Consider the following 14,517-nt stretch of genomic DNA (forward strand, 5'->3'; position numbering starts at 1 on the left):
CTGATTATCGGAGGCTGAGCCGCTTCCACGTGGCTCTCCGTGCCGCCGCCGATCAGCTGTTGCTGCGGCTGGGGGCTGCTCGCTCCTCCCGTCCCGCTCGCTATTGTTGCCGGCAGGGATCGGGCTGGGGAGGCTTTCCTCCGTTTTTGGCAGCTTTCCTTTTATGGGCCCAGCAGGGTCCCTCCTGCTGCGGCCGCTCCAGCAGGTCTGGCTGGAGGGCCTTATGAAAAGCAGTTTTAAGCCGCTGCCCTGCCTGCGGTGCGGGGCGGCTGGCTGATCATCGGAGGCTGAGCCGCTTCCACGTGGCTCTCCGTGCCGCCGCCGATCAGCTGCTGCTGCGGCTGGGGGCTGCTCGCTCCTCCCGTCCTGCTCGCTGTTGCTGCCGGCAGGGATCGGGTTGGGGAGACTTTCCTCCGTTTTTGCGCTGATGGAGTGAGGGAGGCAGCTTTCCTTTTATGGGCCCCGGAGGGTCCCTCCTGCTGCGGCCGCTCCAGCACGTCTGGCTGGAGGGCCTTATCAAAAGCAGCATTTTAAGCCGCATCTCCCTGTCTCTCCTTAATCGCCTCTCGGCAGGACTCACATTTTTCAAAGCCTGAAGAGGACATTGTTGGTGAGTCTTTCAGTTGTTAAGCGGGTACTTAGCACCTTCCCTGTGCTGTTTTCCCATCCCATGGCCTGCCCCAGCAGGAGGGCTGATGGCCCGATGCTCCTGGCCTCCGGCGCTTGTTACTGGGACTGGATTGAAGCTGTCCTGCTTGTAGTTTGTTTGTTGCTTTTGTTGTTTTTTTTTTTTTGCAAAAATAACAACCGGCTAACTTGCAGTAGCCTAAGTACTTGAAAAACTTTAAAGAAAAAACAGTTAAAGCCATTGAATACGCTACTTGGCCTTAGCCTAGTTCGGATTCCGTCTGCAGCCGACGGCGGTTAAGAGGAACTGGCGGGGACCGGATCGCGCACGTGGCCGGGAGCGCGCGGGGGAGTGGTGCGCACCGGCGCATGCGCGGTCCGGCAGAAACTGCTTGGAAGATCCGATCTGCGGCGCCGGGCGAGCCCGACACCTAATGTGGAGCACCCACGGGGACACTCGAAGGAGAATCTCCTGGTTTGGCTGAGGTAGCCTGGGGGCGACAGGAGTCTGGGAGCTTCCCAGTGAAACCAAGAGGGCTGACAACCCTATTCCCTTCCACACCAGTCCCCCTCCACTCAGATTTAAGTGCCCAGTCCACCTTTCCCCAGCCTGCTTCCTCCTCTCTCCTCTCCATCCTGAAGTCTCTGCCTGGCTACTCCCAAGCTCGGTCCCCTGACCCAACCCTTGCCAGCCCTTCTCTTTGCCACACACACACTCTGTTCCCAGCCTTGCCTGGCTTCTCCTTCCCCACTCACTCGCACACACAGGAAGTTTTACTCCTCACGCTGCTGGGCCTTACAAGGCCCTGCCCCTGCCACAGAGCCCAGCAGGGAGGGACTTGGCTATGTTCCAGGCAGGGGTGATCTGGGCTCCTGCGTGTGGGACGGGAGGGGAGCTGGAGCCCTCAGCCAACCAGCCAAACAGTGAGTGGGGGCAGAGAGCGGCCAGGAGCTGGGTTTGGAGAGAAGCCCACCGGCAGGGTGCTGGGGATAGGCCAGAGAGGAGGCATCTGCTTTGTGTGTGGTCAAATGAAGTCCCACTGCAGAAAGTGGGGGAAGCCCGAGCCCCTTGTAGCTCCCTACTGGCTATGGTGCCCTGAGCACGGGCCCCGTTTGCCCAGCACCCAGGCTGGCCCTGGACTCCCCCAGCAGTCTAGAAGGTGGAAGGCAGAGGAAGTCCAGCCCCCCCAGTCACATCGCCCTGAAAAGGCAGGGGGCTGCTGTGCCAAGCTGGCTGCAAACTCTGGGAAGAAGAATTGACCCAGCTATGCTCTGGCCACATTATGAATGCTTGCTTCACAACTATATGGGCTACAGACTTCTTCATACAGCCAATATTCTGGAAGATAAGATGGCAGCCTCAGAAAAAAGGACCAGGGGTAGCCACTACTGGGAGCAGGTTCAGTTCCAGGGAGACAGGGCCTGAAGTCCCCTCTGAACAGGAGTCTGCAACCTGCAGCTCTTTGAGCACTTCTTTGTGGATCCTGATGCTGTAATTGCAAAGGTAAAAATCCTCCTGATTATTTTAAATAAATGGTGAATGTCTAAAAGCCCGAAAATGAACAACTCACATCTAAATAGCAAATGCTCTGTGATCTCGAAAGTATGGATCACTCCCCTTAGCGTCCTCCAGGGAAAGAAGATCCAGGAGTGAAAGTCAGGAACACAGTGGTACAAACACACACGTAAAGTGTGAGGGACTAGAACGTGTAAAAGTCTGTGAACGTCCTGCAGTAAACAGGTGTCACATTACAAATCATGCGCTGTTCTTAACGCAGGGATTACAAAACGTATGGTTTGATATTATTTATTAAGAACTATCTCGTATTTGCATGCATTGTGGCCCTTGAATTATTGAGTTTTTTTACCCACCTGGAAAAAAAATGTCTCTCCTTGCAATTTTGCTTGCCAACCCCCGCCTTAGAGGCAACTTTCCTTCCAACAGAGAAAGCAAGTCCTGGGAGAGGACCCCCCCATCTCAGCATGGCAGAGAGGCTGTACTGGACAGAGCCCAAGCGGCAAAGAGTATGAAGACTGAGAGATTGTCATGATATACGGACTGTCTACTAGTATAATTCATGCCCCATCCTTCTGAGAACAAGGGGCAGAGAAACCATCCCAGAAGGAAGAGAGTGGGAACCTCCTTACACACTGTTCCTAACAGAGCAAAGAAGCTGGTAGGGAACTTGAATCGCTCTGTAAGAAGCTCTGACAACCCAGTGAAGGGCATAGTGTGAGCTAAGAGAAAGAACAGAGAGGAGTTCAAGGGGATGGGCTCCACCTCAGTCAACCAAGGCAGGCAACTGTGGATGAGGAGAGGTACTTTGGGAGGATTTGGGGAAACAGGTAGGCTCTGAGGAGCACATCAGCTGTGGCTGGAATCTGACAGGGCAGTAGAGGCACGAGCAAAGCAGCATGTCTTGTAGCAGAGAGAAGCCCAGCAACAAGTAACACCATCCCTGATGGCCAAGGGGGCAACAGGGTAATGAAATCTCAGCCAGAAGAGGGCCACAAAGTGAAGGGTGCTACGAAGAGCTAAGCCAGGCTCCAGCCACATTCTTCCTCTCCTGGGATGAGAAGCATCAGCACATACACACACCACCTTGCACAGGCAGAGCTGGTTTGCTGCCAGCACTCTCCAATTCATCACACGCCCTGGCCTCTCTCAGCTGTTCTGGCTTCCTGGGCTTGGTACGCACTAAGAAAAAAAATTAGGCCTATTTCACCCCTGGGGCAGGCATTTGGGGAGGTAGCATTGGAGCATTTTACCTCTCTTGTGTAACACTCAGCTCACGTGATCCTTACAGGCTGTTGGCTGTGCAAACCCAATCCCTCCATTTGAAAGCTGTTTCTCTTCTCCTAGGTGAGAGCCTGCCAAGCTCTGTCTTCCCCTCTCTTTCTAACCCTGCACGTCACTGCAGGCAGGGCTCCCTGCAGTACAGCCTCTGCCGCCACTCCCACCCATGGAGAAGGAGAGCGGGGCTGCTGTCTTCCTAGAGAAAAGCAGCAGGGCTCAGGTGGTTTCCTAAATGCAGGAGCCATATTCTCCCAAGCAGAGAGCCCTGCTCCCCCAAGGCTGTACGTTAGTCCTTTCCTAGGCTTGACCCCTGTATTGTCAGTTCCACCACTGCCCTTTGAAACCTCCTCCTCCATTGTAATCTCCTTCCCTTCCCCGGCCCTGGGGAAGCTGCAGGCATAAGGTTATATGCCAAGCACAGAGCTCCAGACAACTGAGAGCTCAGGAATGCAAACAGCAGAGCCTGCTCTCCCAGAAAACAGATTCCACAGGACAGAAGCGGGAAGCTGGCTGCAGCTTTCAGCCCTGACAGCTTCTGGGTGATATTCAGTTCAGAACAAGTTCCTACTCTGATGGCAGGAAAGGAGATCCCAGCACAAGGTGTAAGAGGTGGGGACCTCACCGTAGGAAAACAGATTCTCAAATACTCCTGCAGTTCCACAGGGTGCTTAACTAAGTGCACTTCCCTGCACCCCCCACCCAAGGGGCAGCAGAGGTGGCCCTTTTGTGTCTGCCTCCACCCCCATCCCACCCCTAAGCACACTCACTAACCTGCTCTGAAGCAGGAAACCAAGCCCCAGCAAGGCTGTTGTGCCCAAACTACAGATATCCAAGAAGAGCAGAATAATCCATTCAGCGGCTTTGCAACCTGCACTCTCCGTCTGTGAGCCTAAACTTCACAAGCTGTGCAGGCTGTACTTGGACAAGATCCGTGTAGGGAAAGCTAAGGCACAGCAGAATATGGGGTTAGCGGCTGCCACAAGCAAGGGCTATTCGCCCTCTGATATCAGTGACCAACTCACTACTAGGAACAGTGAAGCTGCTAGAGATGTCATCTTCTGAAAGTTTCAAAGCCACAACCTGGATCTCTCCTGGTTGTTAGGGATGTGTCAGAGGGCTAGGGCTGGTGTCTTTGTCCACTGGAATTCTGTAAGATGAGCTTTGACCTTCCTACATTTCCACATGGTCACAGCATCTTCCATTCCTACCTCAAACTGCTGCATTGCATTGCTGAGAGCAGCTGGCATAGCTGTCAGGTATCAGAGGGGTAGCAATGTTAGTCTGTATCCACAAAACCAACAAGAAGTCCCGTGGCACCCTACAGACTAATATCCATCAGATTCCACACAGAGAGGGCTGCACGGCAGAGTTGGGGGAGCAGTTCATAGATACAGTTACTGAAGCATCCTAGAAACCAGTAGGGTGAAACACTATAGAAATAAAAGACTATCAGATCTCAGCAAATCACACGTCACCACCAGCTGAATACAGCCAGGAGTCAGCTAAAGGCTAATGAAGATGGACAAAGCAAGGTCATAGCTTGCAAACTACCAAAACTGAAAAGCAGAAATGTGATCCAGCAATCGGTGCAGAGGGCTGGCAGTCAGAACTCCTGAGTTCTAATGCCAGTTGTGACCCAATGCCTCTGGGGAAAGCCTCTTTCTCTCTCTCCCGCCAGCAATGATTCTGACCCACAGCAATGGGTATTTAACGTTTGTAAAGAGCTAACTTTAAAAATGTAATTCACTCATAGGCTGCTCCCACTGTAGCATCTGCTGTGCAACGCATTAATGTTGCTTATGTCAAGGCTCTGCTCTCACTGGTGCCTCTGGTGTTGGGATGAGGCACATAAACATGCCTCACGCAGCAACAGAGAGTCCTGTGGCACCTTATAGACTAACAGAAAAGTTTTGAGCATGAGCTTTCGTGAGCACAGACTCACTTCATCAGATGCTCAAATCAAGTCTGTGCTCACGAAAGCTCATGCTCAAAACTTTTCTGTTAGTCTATAAGGTGCCACAGGACCCTTTGTTGCTGTTACAGATCCAGACTAACACGGCTACCCCTCCGATACATGCCTCACACAGTGTCCCGAGCTAATTCCCAACCCATTTTATTTTGTACCTTGCTCTTCCTTCCTCATTCGCACAAACTCGCAGTGCCTCAGGGCGCTTGGAGCTGTCCTCCTGTAGCGGCTGTTCCGCTGCCAGGATTCCGCACTACTTGCTCTCTCGTCCTCCTGCTCCCAAGCCCGGCTCCAGTCAGAATGCTCCATTGGTTTCCTTGAGTAGCCGTCTTGCAAACTCTCCAAGTCCAGCTGCCTGTGATGTGTGGTCACTTTCTCTGGCTCCCCAAGGCCACTGTATTCGACATCCCACGTCCTGGACTCTCCACTCCGGATGTCTGGCCCCAGACGTGTGTTCCCACAACCTAAGGACCAAGTCTCAGGTGCTTTGCGACCTTCACTGGCTGCAGGCAGATCCCTGTGATCGTTAGCTCTGCTCCTGGGTTTTCCACAGGGCTCAAAGTCATGGTTTAAATTCCCGAGACCCATAACCAGGCCTTCCCATTCCCTGCACTCCCTACTGTCTACATCATCAACGTACTGTTGTTCTGTCTTCCTAGAATCTCTGTACGCATCTACTCTCCTGTGGTCCATATACGGAACACCTCCCTTTCCGTAACCCCCACATTCTTCATCCCCTTTACATCGGCTATCTGTCTTCCTACACTTCTCATCTGCTCTCTTGCAGCCCAGACACTTAGTATCAACTTTTCTGTAATTTTCATAGTTCCCACCTGCACTCCTGTGGTCTATACACGGAACAGCTCCCTTTCTATAACCCCCAGAGTCTTCATCCGCTTTGTATCGTTTTTTTATCATCCTAAACTCTTCATCTGCTCTCATTCGGTCCATATATCGAGTGTCATCTTTCCTGTAATCCTCATGGCCTCCCTCTGCTCTCCCGTGGTCTGCATAAAGAACACTCCCCCTTCTCGAATTCCCATAGTCTTCATCCTCTTTATATTGGCTATCTGCTCTCCTGTAGTCCATATGCTTAGCATCATCTTTCTTGTAATTCTCATTGTTCCCATTTTTTCTCCTGTGGGCCATATGCAGAGTGTCACCTTTCCTGTAGCCCTCAGAGTCCACATCTGCTCCCCTGTGACCCATACATTGAACAACTCCCTTCTTATGATCTACATAGTTTACATCCTCTCTGCACTTCCTTTCTGCCCTTCTCGAATCTCTGTCTCCATCTGCTCTCCTGTGGTCCTTATACTGGGCACTTTCCTTTCTATGACTCCCATAGTCTTCATCCCCTTTATATTGTCTGTCTGTCTTCCTATAAGCCTCATTTGCTCTCCAGCAGTCCATATACTTAGTATCATCTTTCCTGTAATCCTTACAGCCTCCATTAGCTCTCCTGTGATCCATATGCCACATAACTCCCTTCTTATAATTCCCACAGTCTTCCTCATCCCTGTACTGGCTTGTTGCATTTCTGGAATCCCGACAGTGACCCTCCTCACTCCTGCAGTCCATATTCTGGCTATCTCCCTTCCTATCATCCCTGCAGTCCCCATCTAGTCTACCATGCTTTATACGCTGGCTTTCACCCTTCCTACACCACCCCCATTCCCTGTCTAGTAACTGGGAGTTCACATCCTGCCCTTCTGCTCTGCATTTGTCTTTCCAGCCATGGTCTCTGTCGAGCTTGTCCACGCCAGCAATGGTCCCTTTATTCAGCGTCCTGCAGTCCTCATATTCCCAGCTGAGGTGCCCGGGCTCCTGTTCTGGAACTTCGGTCCCACTTCTTGCCCTAGGGCAAGTGCACATGTTTCTCCCCGTGTGCTGGGTGCCCAGCCCTGGTCAGCTCCGGGAGCCCAGGCCCAGCCTCAGAGACCAGCCAGCTCTTCAGGGCTCCCAGCTTTGCCTGAGTAACTCCAGACCTTCCCTTCTGAAACTGCCCGAAATTCACTTGTGAGACTTTAACCTTCGTACCCAATCAGCAGCCAGCTCCAACCTCTCCCTCCTACTGCCTAAGGTAATCAGTAACCAGCTTTCTGTGAGCCAGGGCTGTGGACTGGATGGGCCTTCCCTGCCCAAACCGGCTTCTCTGCTTTGTTACCTTGACGGAAGCAGCCAGTGACCTCCCTCCAGAGGCCCTGCAGGCTGCTCAAAGGCAGGGAAGGGCTGGCACGCCAGCATGCGTAGCTTAGCACAGAGAACTGCACACGCCCTCACCCTCTTTGTCCTTAAACTGCTACAGGACTACTTGTTATTTGCAAAGCTACAGACTAACACAACTATTTTCCATAGGGCTGTGTTTGGCTCCTCCTTGATTCCCTCACCTGGAGAACAGCCATCAGCTGCCAGGACAGAGAGGAGGAGCAATCAGGCCAAGCAAGCAGGGGCCAATTAAGAACAGGTGGGGACCCGGGACAACTAAGTCATAAGGACCCCCTCAAGATATTAAAATATTAATGTAACATCATTAGCCATGGGAGCCGTGCTTTAAAATCTATTCATGCTTGTTATTACTCCTGGTGCATACTAAATTAAACTTAAATTAATTTTAAAATAAGAATGGCGTGACATTTCTTTGAAGTTATGGTGCCCTGGGGCCCCACACACCTGGGGGCACTGGGGCAACTGCCCTTATGTTAATTCGCTACTGCATGCAAGCCTCTTCTTCCAGAGCTCTGCTAGGGCTGCATCGTAACAACACATCTGCAGTTGTTAAAGCACCAATCTGGGCAGTCTCTAATGCCATGTCTGCACTGGAGGCCTGACAGCATCACAGCTGGACCACTGCAGCTATACCACCCTAAGGTCCCCCATGTAGCTGCTCCATGCCAGCAGGAGACCCTCTTCCTTAGGCGTACTGAACCCACCCCAAATAAGTGGCAGTAGCTATTTTGGTAGACGAGTGCCTGTCTCCCACCAAAATAGTGCAGCCCACACAGGCACTTCTGTCACCGTAACTCATGCCACTTGGGAGGGTGTTTTTTCACACTCCTCAGTGACATAAGTTATACCAACAATAGTACTAGAGCGAACACAGCCCAAGTTACTCACACAGACAGAGAGAACTGCAGCTGTGCAGGCACAGGCCCTGCCCTACACAGCCCAAGTTACTCACACAGACCATGAGAGCTGTTCCTGTTCAAGGTACAGTCTCTGCACTACACTGCCCAAATCACTCACACGGACAGACAGACAGTGAGAGCTGCCCCTCCTTGGAAAGGGGGCATCCAGAAGATATAGTGAACTTAGATTGCCGGAAAGCCCACTCTCAAGCAAAGTCAGCTGTCATGCAATAAGAAGGAAGGTTCTTTCACAGACTGAAAACGGGTGGAAACACAAGGTTGGAATAAATGGCTCAGAACAGAGAGAGGTAACTAGTGGTGACCCTCAGGGGTCCATACTGGGACCAGTTCTATTCAACAAATCCATAAATCATCTGTAAAAGGGGTAAACAGTGAGGGGGCAAAATATGCAGATGATACAACACTGTTCAAGATAGTTAACTCCAAAGCAGACTGTGAAGCTCTTCAAAGAATCTCACAAAACTAGGTTCCTGGGCAAAAAAAAGGTAAATGAACTGTAATGTTGATAAATATGCACTGGAAATCACAACCCCAACTATACATATAAACTGATGGGGAATAAATTAGCTGTTACCACTCAAGAGAGAGATCTTGGAATCACTGAGGATAGTTCTCTGAAAACATCCACTCAATGTCCAGCAGCAGTCAAAAAAGCAAACAGAATATTAGAAATCATTAGGAAAAGGAGAGAGAGCAAGACAGAAAATATCTTATTGCCTCCATATAAATCAATGGTACACTCATATCTTGAATACTGACTACAGATGTGGTTGCCTCATCTAAAAAAGTTACCTTGGCATTGGAAAAAGTTCAGAAAAAGGCAACAAAAATTATTAGGGGGTATAGGAAGTCTGTCTGAGGAGGAGGGGTTAACATGACTTGGACTTTTCAGCTTCGAAAAATGGAGACAGGAGGGGGATATAAAAGAGGTCTAAAAATCATGACAGGTGTGGAGAAAGTGAATAAAGGAGCATTGTTTACTCTACCCTATAGCACAAGAACTGGGAGTCACGAAATGAAATGAACAGGCAACAGGTTGAAACAAACACAAGGAAGTATTTCTTCACACAACGCACAGTCAACCCGAGGAACTCCTTGCCAAGAGGATACTGTGAAGGCCAAGAGTACAACAGGGTTCAAAAGAAAAAGCTAGGTAACTTCTTGGAGGATACTCGCCAGGATGGGCGGGGCTACTGTCCCTAGCTTCTCTTTGTCAGAAGCTGGGAATAGGCGACAGGGGAGGGATCATTGGATGATTACCTGTTCTATTCACTCCATCTGGGGCACTTGGCATTAACCACTGTCAGCAGACAGGATACTGGGCTAGATGGACCTTTGGTCTTACCCAATGTGGCTGTTTTTATGTTCTTAGCTTTACAGTCTCTGTCTTCCACAGCCCAAGTCAGTCACACAGCGAGAGCTGCCCCTGCTGAGGCACAGCCTTTGCCCTACTCCAGGATGAATAATTGATACCTCTCCTGCTCTGGCTTGCCAGAGGGAAGATTTTGAACGTGGCGATGCCATTGTCTGGGATTCCCTGGTCTAAGCTGGGAGGTGGCCCCAGATTTGTGCAACTTGGAGTAAGCTGCCATGCTCACTCTTCTCTGCGTCCATCTCCAACTAATGCAGCATCCCAGGTGCTCATTCTTGCCAGGGTGGGTAGTTACTCACTTTCAGGCTGGTCTGTGAGGCAACATGAGCCACTGACCCATGCCACTGCTGCTTATCATGTCATCCATCTTGGCACTATTGCTCCTGAAGGGCAGCTGACCTGCAAGGGGACAGCCGGGCTGTGCTAGGTGAGCATATTCATTCCTTCTCAGCAGGTCCCACTAAGGCTATGCCTACGCTGGAGGCCTTACAGAGGCAGTGGGGTACCACCATAAGGTTCCTGTTGTAGCTGTTCTGTGTCAATGGGAGAGAGCTCTCCTGCTGGCATAATTAAACACCCTGAATGAAGAGTGGTAGCTATGTTGGCGAGAAATGCTCTTCTGCCAGCACTGTACTTCCACACGGTGCTTTTGTCAGTAAAACTTTTGCCACTTAGGGTAGTTTTTCCTCACCCTGACCAACACAAGTTTCACCAACAGCAGGGTTGGTGCAGACAGAGCCGCAGGATTCAGATGTTCCCTTGCTGGCCCCGAGCAACTGGGAGAGGCCTAAGTCCAGGCTGCAGGGACTCTCTTCTGTGACTCTGATTGCAGGATAGATCCAGTTCTGACATGGAAGAAAGTGGTCATGGGGTCAGACAGGCGGCTTGATTCCTCTGAAACCTCCCGTCCTGCACTGGACATGGCAGAGTGGGCTGCAGCGCTATCCATCTTCCACCTGAGAGTGTTACCGGCTGCCCAGTACTACAGTGTCTTGCGTACTTACCACATGCAACTGACAGCAAAAGTTGAGTCCTCAAAAGACTCCACAGAGTCTATGGCTTTTCCCCCTTTTCAAGGTAAAATCTCTGCCTCAGAGAAGATTTTAGGTTGTTTTAAAATCTATACAATTTACTTTTATTTTTAAGGCTGCTTTGCTTGTTCAAGGACCAGTAGATGGTGGGGTGCCTGGTGTAAAAGGGGGTGTCCAAATTAATGAAAGCTTCCATGTGTTACATTCACTCTGGCCTGCGCTACTTAGGGGTTGGGTTGCTCTTGTCAAGGCAGAGGGAGCTGCAGACACTAGCCTGGAGGGAACGAACGTGTCAGCTTCTAGGGCCAGGTCTTCATCTAAGAGGAGCAGTCACCCAGCAAGATGCAGATAGTTTTAACAAACAGTGAGACTAGATCAAAACGGAACAGAGAGAAAGCCATGATAGTCTGTATACTATCAAAACAAAAAAGCAGTCCAGGAGCACTTTAAAGACTAACAAAATAATTTATTAGGTGGTGAGTGCTGAATGTAGTGCCTTGCATGCTGAACTCACCAGCTAATAAACTATTTTGTTAGTTTTTAAAGTGCTACCTGACCGTTTTTTTGTTTTGATAGATTAAAACAGGTACTTCATTAACTGCTGGGAAGTGACGCTGTTGAGAGGTGGGGGGTGGAGAGCAGCTCCTCAGGGCAATTGCTGATTCTGACTGGTATTACTTAGCTCCTTCCTAGATGCAGTTTAGCCCAGGTGCTCCTGAGGACTACTACAATCTTCCTCTAGCCCTGCATTGCTTGGGAGGTTTTGGGGTCTGCTCTGGACACAAGGATCCAGCAGCAGTCTTCTACTGGCACACTGCTGACATGACCACATTTGGGGGTCCATTCTGAGGGACACAGCACAGCAGAATGTGCAGAGAGAAGAGGCACACAGTAGCTGTGCACCAGAACCATGTGGGACCTGCTGAGAAGGAATGAACAAGGTCCACACAGTGCAGTTCTGTTGCCCCAGCAAGACAGGTAGACTACTCAGCAGTACTTCAGGAAGCAATGATACCAAAGCAGACAACAGGCTGAGTAGCAGCTGCTTCAGCATCTAACCTGCATCCACGTCAGGAGCCATTGATCCTCAGTGTGGCCAGAATTGCTCTGATCCCATGGCCTGACTTAGATGCAGCCGGGATGGCAGGTGGGGGATGGGAGAGGGGTTTAGGAACTAGCAGAGGCAGGTGATGCTGGAGTCAGTTCCCTGCCAACACACTGACAGAGTGGTCAGTGCTAGTGCAGGTGTTTGTGAGGTCTTTGGCCAGCAGGACTAGGATTGCAAGGAGCATCTGCCAGAGGATTCTGGTAACGTTTGTCATCAGAAGGCTCAGTTGTTCTCTTGTTGACTTTGAGCAGCTGAGAGAGGCCTGGGTCCAGGCTGCAGGGATTTCCCTCTATGCCTCCCTCTGCAGGAGGGACCTAATTCTGACAAAGCAGGGACTGGTCATGAGGGAGAGATAGGCTCTTTCAGGTTAATTTTCACTAGGAGGGTGGTGAAACATTGGAATGGTCTACCCAGGGAAGTAGTGGAGCTTCCATCCCTGGAGGTGTTTAAGTCTCGCCTCGACAAAGCCCTGGCTGGGCTGATCTGATGGGTTTGGTCCTGATTAGAGCAGGGGGCTTAACTCCATGCCTTTTTTAGGTCTCTTCCAGCACTACTGTTCTGTGATTCTATGAATCTGAGCTTGAGCCATTTGGATCATGGATGCAACTAACACTGTACTGCTGGAGGGGGAATTACTGCCATGGCACAATTTCAGCCAGATCTCTCCCTTCTCCAGGGCAGTGGGGCTCTCATCTCATCCTTGGGGAAATCAGTTCACAGGCCAGATGCATCCTCCATGAAGGAATATTCCTCTGAGATTCGGCCTCACTTTCCTTAATTTCCTCTATTCTTCTTGATTCCTGTCCTCCACCCTCCCATGCATCAAACCAAATCATCTCTGCCTCGGGGTTGCTTTGCAGGCTGTTATCCTTTCTCCCCCCAGCCTACAGTTGCATGGGTTAATCTGCTTTTCATCAAGGCCACATGTGTTCTGCACCCTACTCTCCAGATCGTCACCCTGTCATGATGAGGGGGCTTATGTGTCCCAACGAACTCGAGAGCAATGCTGCAGGGAATCTTGTGCTCCCAGCAGAGTCACCCATGGTAGCAAGATCAAGGGGAAGGGTCCAGACAAAGAATAATCTTAAAAGTCCTCAATGGCTGAACAGGTGGAGGATAGCAAAGGTAATGCTACAACAGCTGTGAAGATGGATGAAGGCTGCAGTGGACAGGGGACTCCCAGTCGTCGTAGATTCCATGGCAGTGGACCTGAGTTTTCTATTCGTCAAGAACCGCGTGGTGGCCGCAGTGAAACAGTCCCCCCATGTTACAAGAAGTCACACACGGGCATCTTCCTCGGTGTACTACTCTCCTAAACTTAAGCCTTACAACAACTGGCAAATGGCGACAGGAGCAGGATTGTGAAATCTGGAAGCTTTCAGTCATGACCCAGCATGTAGGCAGTGGATTTATGTATCAGTTGTCCTGTTTTGAGGACTGAGGTGGTAGAACATTTCGGCTGCTGTATCTACAACTGAGCAGCCCTATTTAGGATCCACTCTGCTCACCCCACATGGAGAGGAGGCTAGAAAAGTTACTCTTAACATAGTCCACCCCAATACCCCTGACTGGATAACCGCATTCAGTAGGTTCACCCTCATGCACTCGAAACTGAACAGTAAACTTTGGAACATGGAATATTTGGATTCTAATGGACAACCCAGAAAGTGAGCAACTTCAAAGATGCATAGTAATTGTCATCCACGAACTGCAATGATTCAACACAGATATCGCTGCCTTGGCAGAAACGTGTAGACCAGAAGAAGGACAACTAAGAAAAGAAGGCGGAGGGAACACATTTTTCTGGAAAGGAACCCCAAAGGAAGAAAACCAAATTCATGGAGTAGGATTTGCCATCATGAATGAACTGACAAAGATCATATCTGAGTCCCTGTCAGAATCAATGACTCTCTGCTTGAAGTTTGCCAAAAAACAACAGGAAACAGTCATCGGTGCTTATGCAGCAAATCAGTCCTCATGCTTCCTGGTCTGGTAGCCAATGGTTTCTCCACAAGCTCCAATGATGGCATTTATCTAAATGCCTAGACACCAAAGATGATGTGAAGGAGAAGTTCTACACCCAGCTGGACACAGTCCTGAAGGACATCCCCAAAGAAGGCAGGATTATTCTCTGGGGGGATTTCCACACCAGGGTCTGAGGAGATGCACATCTCTGGCACATCTCTGGCCATTGGGAAAGAAGGAATCAGCAACAGCAACTCCAATGGAGTGCTCCTCCTTACGAAATGTGCAGAACACGAGCTGGTCATCGCAAGCACCCTGTTCTGCCAGGAAAACAAACGTCAGATGTCACGGCAACGTCCTAGATCGAAGCACTGGCACCTCACAGACTACGTCATCGCCCGAGCTCAGGAGGAGCATGATGTCCTCCCCATACGTGCAATGACTAGTGTTGATGACTGCTGGACTGATCAACACCTTACTCAATCCACAACGGTGATTAGGA

The 14,517-nt window shown here is 50.4% G+C and overlaps 1 protein-coding gene across 6 annotated transcripts in view; it reads right to left on the reverse strand.

Moving 5' to 3' along the window:
- The window catches only part of DNMBP (dynamin binding protein), a 135,235-nt gene that overhangs the window by 59,700 nt on the left and 61,018 nt on the right, over nt 1-14,517 (reverse strand). Inside the window, exon 1 of one of the 6 annotated variants that reach the window (XM_074999385.1) lies at nt 5,549-7,322. The exons of the other annotated variants lie outside the window; for them this stretch is intronic. Coding sequence (XP_074855486.1) covers nt 5,549-7,265 — 1,717 coding nt within the window. The 5' untranslated portion in view covers nt 7,266-7,322. Of the gene's footprint in view, nt 1-5,548; nt 7,323-14,517 lie in introns of those variants that run through there. 6 annotated transcript variants of the gene reach the window in all.

Source organism: Carettochelys insculpta, chromosome 7 (assembly GCF_033958435.1).
Source record: "Carettochelys insculpta isolate YL-2023 chromosome 7, ASM3395843v1, whole genome shotgun sequence".
In the NCBI taxonomy this organism is placed as follows: domain Eukaryota; kingdom Metazoa; phylum Chordata; order Testudines; family Carettochelyidae; genus Carettochelys; species Carettochelys insculpta.